We start from the raw sequence: 21,023 nt of genomic DNA on the forward strand, positions 1-21,023 counted from the left end.
CCCTTGTCCCTTGACTCCTGGGCCCCAGCCCGATCCTTCTCAGTCCTCAGTCCTGAGCAGCCAGGCTGTGGCCTCTCTGTATGGGTGGCTGAGCTCACTTGATGTTCCCAGAATATCCCAAAGCTCCCACAGGAACTGGTGCCCAGCCTCGCCCCACAGACATCTGTCGAATCCAGAGGTTCCCAAACTTTGGCCTACTACCCCCTTTAAAAAAAATTACCTGCCCCCCTGCCCTGAAATCAATTTTCTTTAACTTGTTAACATTTGGCTTTTTTTTTTAATTTGTATCATTTCAAAATAATATAAAAGTTTTTTTTAAATGATGCATTTTAAATTTAATAATTTATTATAAATTTGTGGGCTTTTTTCCTGTATTGAAATTTTGATAATGCAGTATTGCACCATGTGTTACACAACAAGTCTTGTACATATGTTGTGCTGAACTTCCTGCCAGCGCTCAGCACACTCACCTGCCAGCACTTGCTTGTTAAGACCTGTTGGCAGACGACCACTGACGGGTTATAACTTGCATTTTGTGTTTACTTGCACAACAGATGAAACGTGTGACTGGTTTTTCAAAATTCTCTTCCTTCCTTATGCTTCCACCTCCCCCTTAGTTTTATTCAACCCTCCCTAAATGCACCCAAGACCACCACCCCCCAGGGGTCAGTATTGCCCACTTTGGGAACCTGTGGTCTGATCCTGACTGACCTGATGTGTTGCCTTCCTCCAACGTGTCTCAGGGGGCCATTAGAGTTCAGAAAGGCTCTGGACCAGCCGACACATTAAGAGCTTCCTCTGGGAAAGGCTTGTATGAGACACAGAGAGGGCTCACTGACATGATGAAACCACCACTGCCTCTGGGAGTTCGTGTTCTCTAACCAAGGAGCAGTACCAAAAGGCTGGGGTGTTGGGGCGTGGGGGGAGAACCAGGACAGTATTGGGGAAGGCCTTCAGTGAGCCCTGAAGAGAAGCCAGCCTGGAGACAATAAGGCAGGGGTGAGGATGAGCAGGGAAGCACAGCCCACATAGGTATCCAGGCAGGGGTGGCATTTGGGACCCCCATAGGTCACAAGGAAGGACCTGGCCCAGTCTCCTGTCTCCAAACCCTCATTTTACAGATGAGGAAACCCAGAGAGGGGTAAGGGGCCAGCCCAAGGTCACCCTGGGGGGTCTCAGCTAAGCCAAGATCACAGTTGACCTGATCACATTACTAACCTCTTGGGAGTCTCTTGCCCAGGGTAGGCTCAGCCCTTTGGAGAGAACATGCCCACTGTGCCAGTTTGGAAACATGACCTGGGAAGGTGGTTCAGGAGCTGACAGCCAGGCTCTGGGCCGAAGGAGACCCTACCTGGGACCCCATTGAGCAGCGGAAAGCCATCAAATCCCAGACCTCAGCCTGAGAAGTCCCATGGGAACCTGAGTGCTCATCTTCTCAGGGATGGAGATGTCCAGCCTCATCTGTCTGTCTGTCTGAGCACAACCCTGAGACCAGATATCTGTGTCTATCCAGGACAGGTATGTCATGTTCTTGTCTGGTTTGGGATGGAGCTGGTAAGCCAGCCAAGCACTACTGCGGCCTTAGAAGAACTTCCAGTGTGGAAATGCCCTGCACCAGTGTAGATGATCAATGGCCTGGAGTACCAAGTGGCCAAGTCTAGGAGCCTCTGGCCATACTACCCAAGGCCAGGCTCATCTTGCCTCTCCTAGAACCCCTACAGCAGCCTCTATATGGTCTCCCTTGCCTCAGTTTTGTCTTCCATGCAGCTGCCAACGCAACTTTCCTTCAGTGCATATCTGACCACATCACTCCCTCCAGTGGCTCCTGCCCCACAACTGTCACGTGAAAGGCCAACTTGCCCTGGCCCTGAGTCACCAGGTTGGGCTCTCTCTGCTCCTCACCCATGGCCACCTCACATATCTAACCCCATGAGAACATGGATTCCCAGGTGCTTGTATCCTCACAGGGCCTTCCCTTATAGCAACTCTTTCGAAATCAAGTCTAACCCCCTTGTTTTACAGCCAAGGAAGCTGAGACTTAAGTGGCCAGCTAGTCAGGGTCACAGGTCTGGTTGTGTGGGAGGAGGGGAATGTTTGCTGATTGCCCGGTGGACCTGGCCCACTACTTCTTCACATCACTTTTCTCAAAAACAGCATAGGAGAAGTTTTGACGCTAAAGTCTAGGTGAACTGTAGCAATCAGTGCCCTTCACTGCCATTCTAGCGACCCCATCCAAAAAGAGATAGAGTTGGTCTGAGGATTCGATCTGGCCCTTGGCATTCACCATGCTCTTCTCTGCGTTCATGAAGCAGAATTTTGCCAGGAATTGAGGTCAAGTTTACAAGGACAACATTTGCCCTCTCAAGTCTTGGGTCCCTGGGGATCTTCCCTTCCCGGGCTCAGTGATCATACCTGGGCCCTGGCATTGAGCTCTTCTGAAGCCAGTGATGCCCAGCTCATCCAAGACAGCCGGGCACTCCTTGCTAGCTCCCCACTCTGGTCCACCCTCCCTAAGCCAAATGTGTGTTTCTCTCCTTTGGACAGAAAACAGGAGTCAACTTCAAGCTGATGGGCTCTGCCTTCTCTGCCACTGGTGGTCATTCATCTCTAGCAGCTGTCCAGCCCTTTGAACCTTCTTGCGTTCCCAGTGTCCTACACTGAAAAAGAACACACACAGAATTGGTCCTCCATGCTTTCCTTCTTCTGTCTCAGTGCATCTTTGAGCCTTGAGCCTGCCTACCCTATCTCTGACAGTACTGCACTACCCTTTGGCATTTCTCTTGGGCCCCTCCTACTCTTGTTTCCATCTTATGAACAAGTCTTTTTTAAAAATCTCATTTGTTTAGGGAGCTCCCTGTGCAGCCACATTGTTCTCCTCGGATACCTCCCCATTCTCGTCTTCATTCAAAGCATCCCATTGCCCCTCACTGGCCTCCCAGCCCAGGGTCATCCTGTCTCAGTCATCTTTCTTAGGGATCTTTTGAAATCTGCATTCCCCTGGTTGATGCCTGTCAGACCATCACAGACTTTCCTTTACCAATAACTCTCTTTTCCTGTTTCTGAGTCAAGTTCAGAACAGAACTTTTGCTTATTGATGCCTCTTCTTCTTGAAGGATGGCGTGATCATTAAGGCACATAAAGCTGTGGCAGAGATAGATGCAGCAGATGTCTCCTCACTGGCCTCTTGTGCCTTTGGGCTGGGCTTAGTATCTGCTTTCCAAGCTTTTCCTGCCTTTCCTCTTTCTGACCAAGTTGTATGGAGTCTACTCCAATGACAAGATTCCATCTGGGGCTGCCTTCATTGAGCTGAATTGAATATGACTCATTGGAGTATCTTGGATGATCTGGGATCTGGCTACTCTGTTTCCAAGGACCATGGCTGGTCTACACTGCCAGCCTGGTGAGTGAGGGGCAGGTGGGAGAGAGGCCAGCTGCGGCTGGGTGACAATGCCATCATTGTTCTGGCTCCAACAGGAGTGTAGGAGTGTAGAACAGCAGTCTAGGGATACTTCAGCCTAAAGGGCAGGAGAGTACTAGTGAATGTTTTAACTACCTGCTCTCTCCCTCCAAAATGGACAAGGGACACTTTCAAGTTTAACCTGCAGAATTAACATTCTCACCATCACTTTTCAAAGTCTACGCAATCAAAATAATCAAGCTCTGATTTGTAGCGTGTGCTGATGTTTTAGGTGTAAATGCAAACCCTGAAAATTTAACAATTAGATGCCAGGCTCAGCATCCCTGAAGGAGTTCAGAATAAAAACCACTCTGCCCGGTTGCTGTCAAGTTTGGCTCTCTCCCATTATATGCCGTTACACGAAAGTCCATCCCCAAAGCTGCTATAGTTCTTTATCGGGATACCAAGGTGGGGGGTGAAGGGGGATGCACAAGTGAAAATGAGCTCTTGGGAAAAGCAAGACAATCTGTGAGCTCCTATGGACAGAGCTGAGAGAGCTAGCTGGCGGGGAGTCTTCTAGCACTACAGCTGCTGGAATGTGGGGGTGGGGGTGGGGAGGGTGGTCTCTGTTCTAGAGGATCTACAGCTGCTGAAATGCAGGTCCCTTGTTGGACTGGGGCTCACAGAGACCTCCTGTTGGCTTTTCAATCTGCACCACACCTCTCTCTCCCGCGGCCTCCCCTCAGATCCAAGGAGACTCCTTTATTGAAACAGGCCTGTGGCTCAGCGGTCTCTCAGCCAGTAGAAGTCCTAGGAGTGGAGCTGCAGTACTGTGCCTCGGGAAAGTCAACCCAGGCTTACGGGCCAGGGAGGCTTCGTGAATGCATCAAGCTCAACTTTTTTTTAAAATCTATGATGCTTCTTTTGAATATGGTAGCTCCTTCCAGAATCATGTTAGTGACTGGTCTCTTCCCAGCAGGGCTTTAGGACCGCCAATCTGTCTGGCTTACTACCTAGCCTTTGTGCATTTTTGTAGAGACATGTGAAGCTCTATGTCTTATATTGGCTCCTTTTGGGTGATTTTAGCTCCTGTGAGTTTCTGGATATTTCTACTGCCAACGCTCCATGGTCTGACTTGAGAAACATCACCAAGCAGCTTTCTTCTTCCTTTCTTTCCATGTTAAATCCTGATATGATTTGATTGTCATGGCCACAGACACATATTCTTTTACAATTTGAATTCTTATATTTTATTTTTAATTACATGTGAAAAAAAATTTAACATTCATTATTTAAAAAAATCTTGACTTCCAAATCCTCTGCTTCCCTCCTTGAGCAGGCAAGCAGTTTATACATGTGCAGTGAGACAAAACATTTCCACGTTAGCCATGTTGCAAAGGAAACACAAACCAAAAAACCCCAGGAGAAAAAGGTAATAAGAAGTCTGCTTCCTTCTGCCCTCAGACTCCACATCCTTTCTGTGGACATAGAGACTGTTTTCTATCATGAGTCTTTTGGAATTGTCCTGGACCCTTGCATTGCTGAGAAGAGCCAAGTCTATCGGAGCTGGTCACGGCACAAGATTCTCCTGGTTCTGCTCATTTCACTGGGTGTCAGTTCATGCCCGGTCTGTCTTCTTAGCCACCTCTGCTCCTCTCTCCTGAATTGCTTACCTTTATCAGTTCAGTCATATCTGGCTCTTTGTGACCCCATACACCGTAGCAACCCAGGCCCTTCTATCCCCACTACCTCTCCAAGCCTGTCCAAGCTCATGTTCATTGTTTCCATGCAGGGGGAAGTGACTTGCCCAGGGTCACACAGCTAGTAAGTGCCTGAGGCTGGATTTGAACTCAGGTCTTCCTGACTCTGGGATGGGTGCTCTATCCACTGTGCTTCCTAGCTGCTGTTGCTTTCAATAGGCAGAGGCAGTAAAGGCTTCTTCATCCCTGAGGATTCTTGACCAAGACTTTGGAATCATTGTCAGCATTTTCTAGGTTTTGGCAGTATTATTTATGCCCACTCGAATCACCAGAAGTGGGTAGTAGTAAACTGATTTGACAAGTGTGAGAGTTCTCTGGCCTGTCCCATCCCATCCTCCCTCCTCAATGAGTTCCATACCTGGTTCACAGTTTTTCCACTCCTTTCTAAATCCTACCCTCAGAGAAGAGGGCTTCACTATCTAGATTCCCCCAAATCTAACCCTAACCACTCAGCTCCTCAGGCCACCCACCTCCCAGGAGATCCACCTCCACCCATCTCAGCCACAGAGAAAGACAGTGAGCAGCTTGATCTTGCCAGTCCCCTTCTTGCTCAAGAATGTCAAAGTCCCCTCACCTGACCATAATCTATCAAGGCTTCTACTCTGCCTTCCCTTCTAAACACTGCTCTTCATCCAGTGACCTCCCATCCCTTGAACCTCAGTTCTCTCCCAGGCCAGCTCCCTTGCACCCAGGCACCCTGTCCTCTTCTCATCTTGACTCCTTGGTGAACCAGTTCCACACCATGCTGCCCTCCCCTCTCAAATCGCTCTTCCTTGAATCTTTTGTCATTTCCCCAGTATTGTCTAGCAGGGCCTCAGCCTCGGATCACTGCTGCCAGGCACCATGGGCTGCTGAAGGTGGGGAAAATGAGGCAACCCTTCTTACTGAGTCTGCTACCCATTTATGCTATACAGCTTCACCTGGACCCTCAGTGCAGGAGGGAAATACCATCCCACTTTCTACCAGGATGATAATAAACCTCCATTCTCACATCTACTTATTATACATCTTGAAATGGATGTCTTAAATGTGTCCCAAACTGAACTTTTTTCCCTAATTATTTTCCACCTGCCCTCAACTTCTCTGTTACTGTCAAGAGCAGCCCCAACCTCCCAGACCCTCAGGCTTGCAACCTAGGAATGATGTGGGGGGGGGGGGGGGAGGAGAAGTGACAGTAAGGCAGATATAACCTGGATGTCAGGAAAAACCTACTCCCAAGAGCTATTCCACAGTAGCCTGGGCTAGCTGGACTCCTCTTCCCTGGAACTTTCCAAATAGAGAGACCACCTGTCACAGGCAGTGTAGAAAGGACTCTTGGTCAGTGACAGAATGGATGGATTAGAGCAGTGCTTCAAGAAACCCTTGGGGATTGGAGAGATGATGGACCAAGGGTTCTCAAGGATATTTCTTTAGTGGCACATTAAGCAGGAAATAATTGACTAAGTTCCAAATAGTTTTCCTCTGGGAAAACAAGCATGTTGTGTTGTAAGCATGATAGATTTGTTTCAAACCCATTATGATCACACACAAAAAGATTTTGGTGTTTCACATCAAACACTGATCACTTCTGACTGAGCACAATATGTTTCTGAAGTTTCTCAACCAGTCATCAAATTGTTTCCAAACTGTCACAAGGGTTCAACATTCAAGTGCGATGGATTCCCAAGGGATGGTCAGACACGTGCATAGCTCACTTATATTCTGGACAAGGTACCAGGCTGCTTCCTTGTTCCCCTCTTTGACCTTGTAATCCTATCTCATGTTCTGTTTAATCACGACCCAGATGTTATGAATGTTTTCATTCGTGCCCCACAAAGTCAAGCTGTTTGAAAGCCACGATCGCTGGGCATGAACGTTCTGAGTCATCTTAGAGCTCTCCTGGACCATTACAACGGTTCTGCAGAAATAAACAGCCTTTCTCTCATTGGCATATTCAGGTGGTGTTCCTATTTCATTTTCTCTGCTTCAGGTACTAGTTTTCTCTCTGGTGTATTTTCAGATGAATGGTTGGCAACACTGGTCAGTTGTCAGGTAGTGTGTTTCACCTGATGTGCCAGTGAGTGGCAGAAGGGAAGAAAGTCACCTCTTCGAACTCACGATCCTCTGTGCCCATGTCTCCTCAGCCTCTGGGAATCTCTGCTGTCTTTCTGGAGGTCTTTCCTGGCCCCCCCCAGCCTGCCCTTCACACAGCATTTACCTTGCCAACTTGACCGTGGCTTTGTACCGAACTGCATAGCTGTGTGTCTGTCCTTGAGGCCAGGCACTATCCTTTGACTTTGTGTCTCTACCTCTAGCACAGGAATTGGTAAGCAACTGCCACAGCCCGTAAGGTGCTCCTTCTGGGCACTACAATGTGGGCAGGGCTTCAGTACTAACTAGTTTGTGTAGGGTTGGGATAACATTTACACTGGATCTGAGAACAAGAGTTGGAAGGCCCTCCAAGGCCACTGAGGGCCGACTGGATGACAAGTGAGGAAACTGAGGTTCTGCCTGGAGGATGAGGCAGGAGGATCAGCTGCCTCTGCCAGCCCCCTGCTCTTCCCTTCTGGCACTGGAACCAAGGAGAGCTGCTGTGGGGGTAGGTGATCCTGGGCTCTATTCAGAGCCTTTCCAAGCTCCCCTCCTGTGCCCCTGGGGGGGGGGGTCCCTTCTGCCTTCTCTGGTGTAGGGCCTCCTGAGCCACTGCTCTGTGGTCCGTGGACTTGCTCTTTCACTGGGGCACAGAAGAGGGCCTGGGATTTTGCACTTTCCTTCAACAGAATTGGGGTGAAGGGCCTCGAAAGTGCTTTTTTGGTCTTTGTACCTCCAGCACCTCTACTGTGGCTGGAACACAGAAGGTGCTTAATAAATTCATGGTAAGTTGAAATGGCTCCTTGATTTTCTCAACAATCCTGCAAGGGTGGTGTTACCGTGTTACTCCAGTTTTACAGATCAGGCAACCAAGGCTAGAAGAGAAGAAATGCTTTCCCCCAGGGCCCTACAGAACCAAATAGGAGTAGGCCCAACAGGTTCTCACTGAGCCCAACACTCTGGGCCTACCAGAGGAGGTGAGGGTGAAAACCCAGGGCAAGGCATCTAGCTTGGGGGAGAGAAGGTTCAGAGGGTGCCAGTCGGCAGCTCTCAGGTCTCTCAGGTCTCTCAGGTTCTGTGGTCTTGGGGGAAAGGGGAGAGCCTCCTGGTCGGGTAGGGGTGGGTGGGTGGAATTGGCTGAGCCACTCATTTGGGCTTCCTCTGGGGCCCCCTGCCCTGGAGAGCTTGGAGCAGAGAGGCTGAGTGAGCCGGGATTCAGGGCCGGGTCTGTCCGACCGGGGGCCCCGGGGATGGGGGTGGGGGAAGGCTACCATCTTCCCTCTGACCTCCGTGGCCTCTGAAGGGGGACCTGCACCCAGCTCCCTCGGGCTGGCGGCAGGGTGACCTCCCTCTACTCTCCCCAGACCTCCGCAGGAGCCAGAGCTGGGAGGGGGCCGTGAGACTGGTGGCCCCGAGGCCTCCGCTTGGTCTCTGTTCGAGGTCTGGAAGCTCCGATCTGGCCCGGCCGCTTGCTGTGTGACTCCAAGGCTCTCGATGTCAGTCTCTGGTGCACCCCTCGGGGTCTCCAGGCTGCGGCCCCCCGGCCCGCTCCGGCCTCCCCGATCGGGGCTCCGGGGTCTGGGGCGGGGGCAGCAGCCACAGCTCGCTCCCTCCTCCCTATTCCCTCTTCCTCCTCCCTCCTCCCTCTTCCTCCGCCCTCCTCCCTCTTCCTCCTCCCGCCCCCGCGTCGGAGGCCGCTGCTCGGCGCCTTTAAGGCAGCGGGAGGACCGGGCGAGGAGGCGGCGGCGGCCGCGGCAGCGGAGCCGGGAGGGAGGGGGCCCGGGGCGCAGCCAGGAGCGGGCAGGAGCCGGGCCATGGCCACGGCCGCGGGGGCCGGCCCCGACAGCAGCCGCGCAGGTGAGGGAGGGGCCCCGGGGGCGCATTCCTGCACAACGACCGCCCCCCCACCCCCGCCAGGTGAGAGGCGGGGAGCCCTGGCTGGGGGAAGGTGCCAGCTCCCCCGGGCGTCGGGGCTGGAAAGCGGGCGGGCAGGGTGGGGTGTGTCCGAGGCGGGGGGAACAGCCCGCACCGCCCCCAGCCCTGCTCCGGCCCGCTGCCCCTCCCCCTAGCGCCGTCCGTCCGGACCCGGGCTCCCCGCTCTTCGCCTGCGCAGGGGCCCCAGCGGGTTTGGGGCATCGGGGGCGCCCAGCCCTGGCCCCGGGACCTCGCCTCCCGCCCACCTGTCTTGGAGACCCGGCCCCGCCCCCAGGCCGAGGCCCCCCTGCCCCCTTCCCCGCCCCTTAGCTTGTAGCCGGGCGGGGGTGGGTCCGGCTCGGGCAAGCCACGGGGCGGGACACCTTTTCTCCACCCAGCCTGCCCAGGAAAAGGGAGGGGACGGGCATGAGCGGGGGGGGGCACTAAAGGTATGTGTGCGTGTGTGTGCTTGCCCGTTTGTGCGCGCTTGTACAGAAGCCTGGCCAGGTCGCCCCCCTCCCCCATTCTCTTCTCCCATTGCCGGGTTACTGGTCAGGGAAGGCAGTTCCTTGATGGGCTGGGGAGGGGTGCGGTTTGAATGTGGCTGATCACACTCCGTATTCCCCCTACCCCATGGGCCTTGGATGTGCCATGGGTTGGGTGCTGCTGCTGCGATGGGATGGGAGCCTCTTGGTGATTTCCCAGGGTGACCCTGACCCTGACATTGGTGACTGGCAAAGGACACCTAGGCCCGGACAGGCACACCTCTCCACTTTACGGGAGACTTCACGCCAGAGCTGGGGGCGGGGGAGGAGGAGGGAAAGGGCTGGCTGACCCAAAAGCAGCTGGAGCACTAGGGAACTTTGCTGAAGCTGGGGCCAGTCTTCTCTGAGCCCAGGACCCCCTTGGGGTCAGGGGGCAGAAGTTGGCCGGGATTGGACGACTCCTGAGAGCCTTCATCCCTGGACAGAGATGTGTGAGAGTCACTGTTACAGGCAGGCAGGCAGCCTTCCTCTCTCCTGTCTCCCTCCACCTGCTCTCTCCCAGGGACAAACTCGGCAAATCTTCCAGCCTCCTTTATCCATCCCTTCCTTCCAGCTATACTCCCCCCACCCCCAGCCAACTCTGAGCCCCTGGTCCTGGGAGTTCTTGCCAGGAAAGCTGCCTTCTCCTTTGCCCCTGCCTACACTCATACGCGCGCGCGCACACACACACACACACACACACACACACACACACACACTGTCACACACACACACAGTCTCACACACACACACACACACACACACACACACACCCACCATGGCTTTGGCTTTCTCATTGTATGCCCTCTGCCAAGGGAAGGCCTGCATGCCCTTGGCTGCTTGGTAGGGCCACCATGCCAGGCCCTGTGGGGAGGGGGTGGGGGCAGTCAGTGCCTCTCCCTCAGCCTTAGGCTAAGGGGACCCTTCTCTCATAAGGTGTCCCACCCTTCTGGTTCATCTACTCCAGGCAAAGTGCTTGTTCTCTTCAGAACCGTAAGTCCACATTCCAGCTATAGTCACAACTCTGGATCTCAGCTCGTTACAGACGGGCCAGAGGTATTGGGGCACAGGAGAAAGGAAAACTTCAAATCCAGTTATGAACAAGAGAACGAAGCTGGAAGACCTGGGGTCAAGTCCTTTGTCAGTCAGTCAGACCCCTACCCTGTCTTGGCTGTGTGACCCTGGTCAAGTCCTTTCCTTTTCTAGGGCCCTAGGCAATTATCTAAGACTCTCCTTGGCAGAGGAGGCGCCAACCTGCACCTGTAGGGGAGTTTCCTCCCTCAGATGGAATCCCAGGCCCAGCCCCTACTGCTCACTTTCTCCCCAACCCCCCTCTCCCATCCCAGTGCCTCCTGGCCCTTCTCTGGGCTCTTGGATCAGAAGGATTCTGGGGGTGACTGAGCCTTTCTTTTCCCAGAGTTTAGCTTTCCCTGATTTGTGACCTCCCAGCCCCATTCCCCTACATTCTGCCTCCCTCCTCCCTGGCCCTTCTGCTGGCTCATTCAGCTCTTTCCTGTCCCCCTACTCCCTCTGATGGTCTTAGCCACCCAGTACTTAGGCCTGGGCCCCCCCTCTTTTCTCTCTTTCTTCTTCTTTTCTCTGTCCTCAACTTTCTCCTGGTTTCATCTCTCTGGCAGCCTGTTCATCTCTCTCCTGACTTCTAATGCACTAGTCTGCTTGACATCCCTCCCCGACCCCCCTTTTCTCAGCCCCCCTCTTTCTGTCCAGGACACCACTGTCCCTTCTTGTCACCCAGGTTCCTGCCTTCAGAGCGATCCTTAGCTCTTTTCTCTCCCTCTAACCCCAGGACCCAGAAATAGCTGTAAAACCTTGTGAATTCTGCCTGCCCACCCTCTCTCCCATTTGTCCCCTTCTCTCATCCTGCACCACTAACACCCTATATCCCTCTTACCTTGGTTCTTATCCAAGCCTCCTAACTGGTCTTGATGAATCTGGTCTCTTTCCTCTCTGCCCTGCCCCCTTAATGAAGCTGTAAAAAGAGTGGGGTGAGGGAATGGATCTGCCCTCTTGAAGGGCTGGGTTGGGCTGGGCTGTGAGGCCTTTTGTCTCTTTTCCCTAGGAGTTGCTTCTCAATCCTTGCCTGTTAGGTTACCCAACCTGAGATGTCCTCCTCTCGACTTGGGTCTTATCTCCTACAGGGCAGTAGTCTGACTGGTGAATGACCATTGTCCTGAAGGCCGTTGCCTACTTCTTGGCCTAGAAGCCCCAAGATCCCAGGCCTAGGGCTAGAAATGCCTGGGACCAGGCTTCTCTGCCAAAATCTAGTCATTTTCCCCCTGGTCAGTGTGAACTCTCTGAGTGGGGATCCCTCCCAGGATGGTTGTGGAGAGCAGGCTAGTCTGGCTTTTCCATCTTAGAACTCTTCTTTCCTCTAAGCAGAGGGGCTAGGAGGAGGGCTTTCTGCCACAGCAGCAGTTCTGGGATCAGGAGCTGAGCACTTGACACTTGCCTGGCCTCAGGCCTTGCTCAGGACTCTGAGGGCCTCTTTGAGGACCTGGCTTCCTCCTTCTCAATTGGACTGGGAGCTGGGGAAACAGGTGAAGCCTTCCTAAAGTTTGAGAGCTCACAGCTGTATTCTTTCTTAGTTTTGGGTCTTTCCCTTCTCCCCTCTTCCCCAAGCCTATTCTTTTTCAGACCAAATTTCTCTCTATGGATAGATTACCAAGCACCTTCCCCCTACCCCCATCTATGATTTATGCACCCTCTCCCCTGAGCACCAGCCCTGCATGACTAACTGTTGTTAGACATTTGTCACAGAATGTCCTGTAGGTGTCTCAAACTCAACAATCCAAAGAAGGCCTCATGATCTTCCCCTCAAAACTCTCCCCTCCTCCAAAGGATTTATCCTGAGGCCCCACCAACCTTCCAATGCATGACCTTGGAACCTCTGCTCTTCCCACTCGAAAATTCCATATGATGCCAAAGCCTGTCAGTCTCACCTCTGTAGCATCTTTTGTTGATTTCACCTGTGCAACATCTCTGGTCAGTCTCACATCTGCAATGTCTTTTGTCCAATTTCACCTCCAAAGTATCTCTTGCCAATTTTACTTCTGCAGCATCTCCTGTCGATTTCACCTTCATAGCATCTCTCAAATATGCCCCCTTCTCTCCTCTGACACCGCTACCTCCTCCAGTGCAGATGCCCATCTTCTTATACCTGGATTATTGCAACAGGTGCTGGGGGGATGCTTGCTCAGTTCAGGTCTCTCCACACTCCAGTCCATCCTCCTTTCAGCCACCAAAGTGATTTTCCTGAAGCACAAGTCTGACTGTGTCACCTCTGCTTGATAAACTCCAGTGGCTCCCTATTGCCTCAAGGATCAAATACAAATTCCCCCAACTGATTTCTGGATCTGGTAACAGCTTGATGTCTATTTCTAACCTGACCTTTGCAGGCTCTCTGCTCTTTGGCTCCCTTTTGACCTCTATGTACCAGCCAAGCTTGCTGGTTCTGCTATACAACAGGGCATCTGCACACCTTTACACGGCCCCATCCTTCCGAACTGGAATATACTCCTTCCTCTGTTCTGCCCTTCATGTTTCCACTGAAATGTTTTCTCCTACATGAGGCCTTTTCTGACCCCTTCTGTTTCTAATGTCCTACTGATTGTTAACATGTGTTTGTGTGCATGTGTGCACATGTCCTTGCACATGCCATGCATTTCCTTGACTGAAAACATGTTGTATTCAGGGAGGAGAATGCTTGCTTCTTGAGGCAGGGCTGGTTTTTTATTTTTCTCCTTGTGACCCTAGTGATTAGTAGGTAGTGAGCACTTGAGGAAAGAATGAATGATCACATCTCCAGACTGGCCTCCTATAGCTCCTATTCTAAGTCTGGGTCCCTGTTCAGCTCTTTCCAGACCAAGTTTCAGGGCTGAGGGCCAATCAGGAGATTTATGTGGAGGGCATGGAATTGGGAGATTTGAGAAAATGCAGACACTGAAGATAAGTGGGCACTTTGAATGTGCACAAGTGGGAAGGATGCTTTGTACTGTGGGGAAGTGGGTCTCTAGGGAAATCTCACCCTGTCAGGGAGGGGCTTCACTGGGGTAAGTCACAGAACCAGAGAATCTTAGAGAGGTCGAGTCTAACCCTTTCATTTGACAGACAAAGAAACTGAGACCCAATCAAGTCAGAAGTGGCTGGGGATCATGGATTGAGGGTTGAGCCATCCTAGACATTGTATGTTGGGGAGGAAATGACAATGAGATGAAAATGAGAAGCCCATGCTCCTGCCTGGGGGTGCTCCTGAAAATTGTTGAGGAAACTTGAACTTTGGCCTGGCATCCCAGGCACAGTAGGGATACTCCTAAGAGAGTAGGTCTCTCCATAGGCAGGAAGTCCTTCCTGGTGGGGCTAGGTTTTGGAAGAGGGCCTTGAAGGGTAAGTAGAGGACTTTTGATTTAGGCCTGGGAGCAGACATGGAGGTGTTGGGGCACATTTCATATTTGGTGATGAATACCTTTCTCTGACCTTGTTGATGGTGAGTTGGAGGCTGGCCAGGAGCTGGGGAAGAGCCCAGAAGGCTGCTGAGCTTGGATTAGGTGGGCTGGCATCGCTGATGGCCTGTTACAATCTGGAACATGAGGCAACTGTGTACAAGAGGCACATCTTCCCAAGGCACATATCAGGCAGGGGATGGGGAATTTCCAAAGACTTGTCCAGTCTGATGACTACTCCCCACTGCTGGTACTTCCAGAAGGTTCCCAGACGGGCATTAGAATGGAAGACTATAGGGTGGGCTGGGGCCAGGGTCCACCTAACAAGGGGTAGAAGAGTCTGTTAGCTGCCCTGTCTGAAAACATCAATTCATTCAGGTGGCACCTGGAATGGCAGAGGAAGAGGACACAGATCCCAGACTGGGATATATCACTGCCCTCTGCATCTCCTCCTCCCCTCCCCCTCCCACATGGGGCTGCAGTGGGAATTGTGTGGAACAAGGGAGGTGCCAGACTGAGGACTAGCTCCCTGATGCATTAGGCATTTTTAAAAATCCAACCCAAGATCCAGGTAAGGGATTGGTCTTGACCTTGCCAGGAGCTGTCCCAAATGTCTGACTGTGTGTGAGGAGTCTGGGCATTGGGCCTGACCAGGCTGATAATTGGTCTCTCCTGGGGTGAGTGCCCCAGGTCATGGGCCCAAGTCGGAGAAGTTCTCTGACCCCAATCCCAGGGAAGGAGGGACCAAGAAGAGAAAGGGATGGAAAGACTGTGTCACTAGGGTTTCACAGAGAGCTGGCTCATAGAGAAGGTCTCCAGTGGAGAAAGTGGGGGTCCCATCATCCCAAGGCAGAGAAACCTGAGTTTGGACTTTGTCTTGTCCACTTGCAAACTGGGGAATATTGGGCAAATGATTTCGCTTTCCTGAACCTCCATTTCCCCATTGCCCCCCGCAAGGTGGCTCAGAGCAGGGGTTCTCTGAGTTTTGTATGTCTGAGCCCTCTCTGGGAATTTGCAGAGGTTCAGGGGCCCCTCCTCAGAACTGTATTCTTGAATGTATAACATGCAATAGAGATGACAAGTCAAGGATATTGAAATTCAGGGACATCAGATATAACCCCCCATGTTTCAGGACCCCTTGGAATCAGGGCCTATGTTTGTAAAAGGGCAGGAGAAGTGCCCCCAATGCCTGGGACCCATCTCCACTGCTGTATGCAGCACATAGACTAGGGCTTATTGCTGTCCTGACTCAGCTGGAACGTTGGGGTCAGCCTCAGTTTCTCCACCTGTAAAGTAAGTGGCTTAGACCCATATAGTCTCTCAGATCCTTTCTGGTTTGATTTTCTCAGTCTCAGGGAAGGCAGGGCCCAGGTGCAGTCTCTCCCATCCGCCCTTCACTTCCTCCTCCCCAGAGGCACTAAAAGTGTGTTGGAGAGGATGGAGTGGGGGAAGGAGCCACACTTTTCTAACTGTTTCCTCCCAATTTGTCTTCCAGAGTTGTTAGATAGCCAGGGGTGCTCCAAATCAGCAGGTTGGCAACCTTGCCTGGTATCTTCCTGGGTACTTTTCAGTGTCGGTCCTTGAATGTTTCTGGCCCACACCCCTTAGGTGGTGAAGTGAGTCACCTGCTTCTGAATGAAGCTGCTCCCTGGGAAGGGTTGGGCAGGGCTGGGCTGGCCTTGCCTTGCCTTGCCTTGACTTGACTGGCCTTGTCTGGTTTTCCCTCCCAGGTTCTTCTAGATCTGCCTCTGCCCCGCTGTAGCCAACAGCTGGGTCTCCTCAATTCCACAAGCATTCATTAATGTGTGCTAGGCTCTGAGCTATATTCTCCTATAGAATATAAGAGGCTGGGGATCAGCACATGTGGACAAAGTACTCTGGGGAGGAGTGGGGGCAGGGCATGCCAGTCAGTGGCGGGGGGGTCAGGGCTTTGAAGAAGAACACACGTTTCATGAAGCTGGCCTGAGCAAGATCTGCCCAAATGCATGGAAGTAGGAGAGGGTGGAATGCTACATATGGGTCTAGCGGGCTGGAACATGAAGCGGGCCATAGACAGTGGTGTGAACCGCCAAATAGCAGGCAGGTTTGATCCTGGTGAGGCAGGGAGAGGCCCAGGACCAGCATTTCTACGCCTACAGACCTGGCTCTCAGGCCTGGGAGTCATTGACTCAGAGGTAGGAACGTGGGAGACGCAAGGTTGTGGAGCCAGAGTACAGGGAGAGAAGGGAAGGGGGCTCAGAAGAGAGCCCTGGGGACACCCCTGGTTAGACTTAGAATGTGGGTGTAGCCTGGACAAGGGACACCAGGAAGGAACTAGAGAGGGCTGGTCCCTGGAGAAAGTGCTTCCCTTGCAAGGTGGGCCAGGGGTGGGAGTTAGAGTCAGTAGGAGGAAAGTGAGGGGAGGAGGCCAGAGGAGTTTGGAGCTGGACTCTGGAAAGGGTGATCTGGCTGGGGGCTTCAGGCTAAGCCCAGCCTCCTTACTGGGTCAAGTGTTCAAGGCTGCCTCTGAGCCTAATTGATGGTCACCATGGCTATTAATCACCAATTATCTAAGAAAGTCAATGACGCTGTTACAAGGGCAGGTTGATGGGATCTCAGCAGGTCTGGGAAGTGTTAGGTGAATCTTCATAGAAGTCACCAGAAGCCTGTGGACTGACCAAGGGCTGGGCCCTAGTGCTGGCTTCTCTACAGCCAGCAGTGGGACCTGGGGCAAGGCATTGAACTTCCCTGAGACTATTCTTACCTGGAAAATGGGGTCAGTGACCTAGCCTTTCAGGGCAGGGCAGCTTGGAAAGGTATAAAGGCTTTCCCTGTGGGAAGGGGTGGCTGGCCCCACCAGACCTGTCAGCTGCCCCAGCACCTTGGGCCGGAGCTCACCCTCTGTGTTGATGAGGGCTGCTCTGTGGAAGGTCTGGGGGTCAGGGCAATGGGGCCGGATTGAAGCCTCTGTCAGCTGCTACTCTGGGATCCATGAGTGGGCAGCTTTGTGGCTCAGTTTGGGGGAGTGGCAGTGGTCTGTGGGAGGTATAACCTGGGAATGGCAGTCTCTCTCCAAGGGCATTGTCTGTAAGTATTGACTACCTCTGTGGAGAAAACCCTGAGCCGGTCTCAGCCTCAGGCTCAGGAGCCACTTGGCAAAGGTCATCAGCCATGGGAGCTCTGAGAACTGTCGGTGGGTTGGGTGGGGACTGTGGCTCCTGTTTACAGAGACGTTGTATGGAGCCTGTGAGATGGGCAGAGGGGCAGAGAACTTAAGCCCTGAGCCTGGCTGCCCCACCCCCCTTCCCTGCTGGGCTCAGAGAGGCTGAGCTTTCCCGGTGACAACCCCACATCTTGGGAGGAGCCTCCGCTATCCTGGGCAGGAGCCTGCTTCTGGACACAGAAGCCCGGGTTCAAATCCCTCCCTAGGTGTGCCTTCTGTTTATTTTAGACTGAGGACAGGGAGGGGAACACTGGTCGGCCTCAGAGGCCCCTTCTGTCTGAGGACCCTTGGAATCGGACCCATTATTTGTAGTTACAATCCTGTCCTCCTCAGGTGTTGCCTGTATCAATGGTCAGGTAGCTCTGTCTGGGATTTCTCACCCTCCACCTCCTGCCCCTACCCCAGATGGGCTCATTGATGACAGCTGAGTCTGGCCTTCTCTGGGAGCCATCTCGGGCCTGTGTTTGCCAGGTCAGACAGGCCTCTTCAGGGGCTGGACAGCTAGCCCCCTCTTCCCTCTGACTGATCGGGCCCCCCCAGGGCCCCTCCCTTTGAGGCAGGGGATGGCTGGGACTGCCCAGTTTCTGACCACTTTCCTGGGGATGCACCTTTGTCTCTCTGGCCACTGTTTAAGCCTCTTGAGCAGTCCTTCTTGGGGCCCTTGCTGATTTCCCTCATTCAGTGTCCTTTGGGCACCAGCCCTAGTGACACCTTCCAGAAGCAGGCATGGGGACAGGGAGGAAGAGAGAGAGGGAGCCTGGGGGTGCATGTGAAGGCCTGTAGATGGGGGATGCGATGGTGTCAACGGGAACAGGTGAGTTGCCTTGATGGAGGTTTGGGCAAATTTGGGAAAATGAGTGGGACCAGTGTGTGGCCAGCAGAGGAAGGCAGGAGTGAGCCAAGCAGGAAGTGAGGAGGAGGCCAGGTCTGTCTGGGGCCTGTGGAGGAGGGGAGATGGGAGAGAGGGGCTGATGGCTGCTTCCTACAGTTGGGGACACCTTCCTATTCATGCCTCCCTGTGATGGGGTTGCCTTCCCAAGTTCTCACTACTCAGGGATCTTTTCAGGCCTGAGACTGCTGAGGGTTTGGGAGAAAGCCTTGGTCCAGGCCTTGGGGGCCCAGGGCTCTGGGCCTGCCTTTAGGGGTCCCTGTGCTCAGAGCCTGGGCAGGCCTACCTCCCTAGCTCCTCTTCCTGGAAGCCCTGACTCCTCTCAGCGTCTGGTCACAGGTCTCTTCCTTCTCTGCTCTCACCGTTCAGAGCTTCTCAGCCACCCATGGAGGGAGGCATTCTGCACATAGCCCCTGTCCCTTCCCCACCCTAGTGTCCCACCTGGACCTTGAGCCTGTTGGATGTGTGTGTCTGCTCCCTCTCCGCTTTCTCCTTCAGCCCCCCTCCCCACAAGTTGCCTGGGCCAGACTGAAGGAGCTGGAGCAGGGCGGGGGGAGGGGGAAGGGGAACGATGACATTATTATGTCTGTCACCGTAGCCTCTTGTCCCCTTCCTCAGGCTTCCCTGCCCATTGGCCCATCTCAAGGCTGTGTTCTCCCTGTCATTTCTCCCCTGGTCAGACCCTGAGCACCTGGCTGGCCATTCCTGCCTGCAGCCCTGGCCCAGACAGAGTCCTGATTTTGGCTGTGGGCCGGCCAAGGTACTGGTGGCCAATGAAGAGATGATCTGAGGGACTGGGGCCTAATCAGGGTGGGCTTCAAGGAGGTCCTGCCTTGATGGTCATCTTGGGTTACAGGCTCATTCTCCCCTGACTCTGGGAATGATATGTGCCTGGCCCCCATTGCCACCTCCCTTAGGAGTCACCTAGCACCACATTTGTCATCTGTCCTGGGGGAAGGCATAGAGCAGTGGTCAGGCCACACCAGAGCCACTAGCCCAGCCTGGACAGGTACATTCTGGTGACTGGGCAGGACAGTAAGATAGTGAGATGGTCTTCCCAAGAGCCTACAGGTAGCTAGGCTGCCCTCTGCTCCATCTGACACTGTGGTTGGTGTGTCTGTGAGAGAGAGAGTAGAGGAGAGACTGATGGAGAGAGAAAGAGAGAGAGAGGGAGGGACAGAGAGAAGAGGAGAGAGAGGGAGGGGAGAGAAAGAGGGAGGGAAGGAGAGGGAGAAAGAGAGAGACAGTGAGAGAGGAGAGAGGGAGGGAGAGATAGGAGAGAAGAGAGGAGAGGAGAGAGGGAAAAAGAGGTGGAAAATTAGAATAAACCATCTGATGCCATCCCTAGCTCATGAGCTCCACTGCTGTTGCCCTTGCCCTGGTACTGTTTTCCTTCCCTCCCAACCTTAGCCCTCACCAGTTCAACTATCTGGGTCTTTTCTGGGTGAATCCCCTGCTCCTTGATCCTATCCACACTCATCCCACACCGCCAAGCCTGGCCTGCTCCCACCATCTGTCTGCAGCAGGCCTCCTCAAAAGCCAATGAGTGGCGCTGGAGCCAGTAGGTCCCTCTGAACCTCCTACATTACAAATGGGGAACTGAAGCCCTGAGGAACTGTCCCATAACCTTGCTCACTGGGTCCCCGTTAATCTCACTACAGCGGGGCAGCTCTTTGGGTCTCAATTCTCAGTCCTGTTCTGGACCTTTCCTCTTCAGAGCTCCCACAGGCTTCCTCCCCTGCTCTCCCAGCTGAAGGAAATCCTGGTCTCCTGCGATGCCAAGAAAATGGAGGCTCTTGGCTGGGCTCCCCCCCCCCAACCACATCCTCTCTGGTATCTCCTGGCATATTCCGCCCTAACGTACCCTCCCCCCAAGTCTTCAGTCTCCTCCATCTCCTGGTTCCTCTCTTGATGCTCACAAACATGCTCGTGTCTCCCCCAACCTCAAGAACCTTCTGCTGCCTCCACCTTCCGTTTGGACCCTCACTGTACACCTCTCCTCCCCTTCACAGCCAAACCATCTCCACTGGACTTCTCTTCTGAACCCGTTACCGTCCAGCTTCTGACTTTGTCATCATTTCATAAGCTTCTTTTGATATTTTCCATTTCTCTATGACCAGAGTACCCCATGTACCTCATCCCACCCCGAGCCATCCCCTAGGACAGATGATAAAACATCAGCACTACTACAATGAATCCATTGGGTCTGAGCACACCTGGGCAGGACATGTCTTCTCCTAGCTTGTCATTCAAGGCCCTTGCACTTCATCATCTTGCTACGGTGTTATGGTTTCCATTTCCATTGTTTCTTGGCTCATAGTTCATAAACTTTTCCAGGCTTTTCTGACTTCACCACACATATCATTTCTTAAAGCCCAGTAGTATTTCATTACTTTCATGAATGGACATTCTCTTTCCAATTCTTAGCTATCTCAAAAAGAGCTGCTGTAAAATATTTTGGAGTATATGTGAACTTTTTTCTCACTGATAGTTTCCTTGGGATAGAAGCTTAGTAATGAAGTTTCTGATTCAAATGGTATGGCCATTTTAGTCCCTTTATCTGCATAATTCCAAATTATTTTTCAAAATGACTGTTGCATTTCACAACTCCACCAGCAATGTATTAGTCTGCCCATCTTCCCACAGCCCCTCCAACATTAACTGCTGCCATTTTTTGTTATTTTTGCCAATTTGTAGTGTGAGGTAAAATCTCAGAGCTGTTTTAACATATTTCTCTATTATTAGTGATTTTGAGCATTTTTCATGTGGTTGCATATACTTTGCAATTCTTTTAAGAATTGTTTGTT

General features: G+C 52.7%; 1 protein-coding gene across 1 annotated transcript in view; it reads left to right on the forward strand.

Moving 5' to 3' along the window:
• The first annotated feature begins 8,497 nt into the window (after positions 1–8,497).
• Positions 8,498–21,023, forward strand: part of PITPNM3 (PITPNM family member 3) — a 103,148-nt gene continuing 90,622 nt past the window's right edge. The window contains exon 1 of the mRNA XM_072619049.1: positions 8,498–9,084. Coding sequence (XP_072475150.1) covers positions 9,042–9,084 — 43 coding nt within the window. The 5' untranslated portion in view covers positions 8,498–9,041. The remainder of the gene's footprint in view (positions 9,085–21,023) is intronic.

Source organism: Notamacropus eugenii, chromosome 6 (assembly GCF_028372415.1).
Source record: "Notamacropus eugenii isolate mMacEug1 chromosome 6, mMacEug1.pri_v2, whole genome shotgun sequence".
NCBI classification, from domain to species: Eukaryota; Metazoa; Chordata; class Mammalia; order Diprotodontia; family Macropodidae; genus Notamacropus; species Notamacropus eugenii.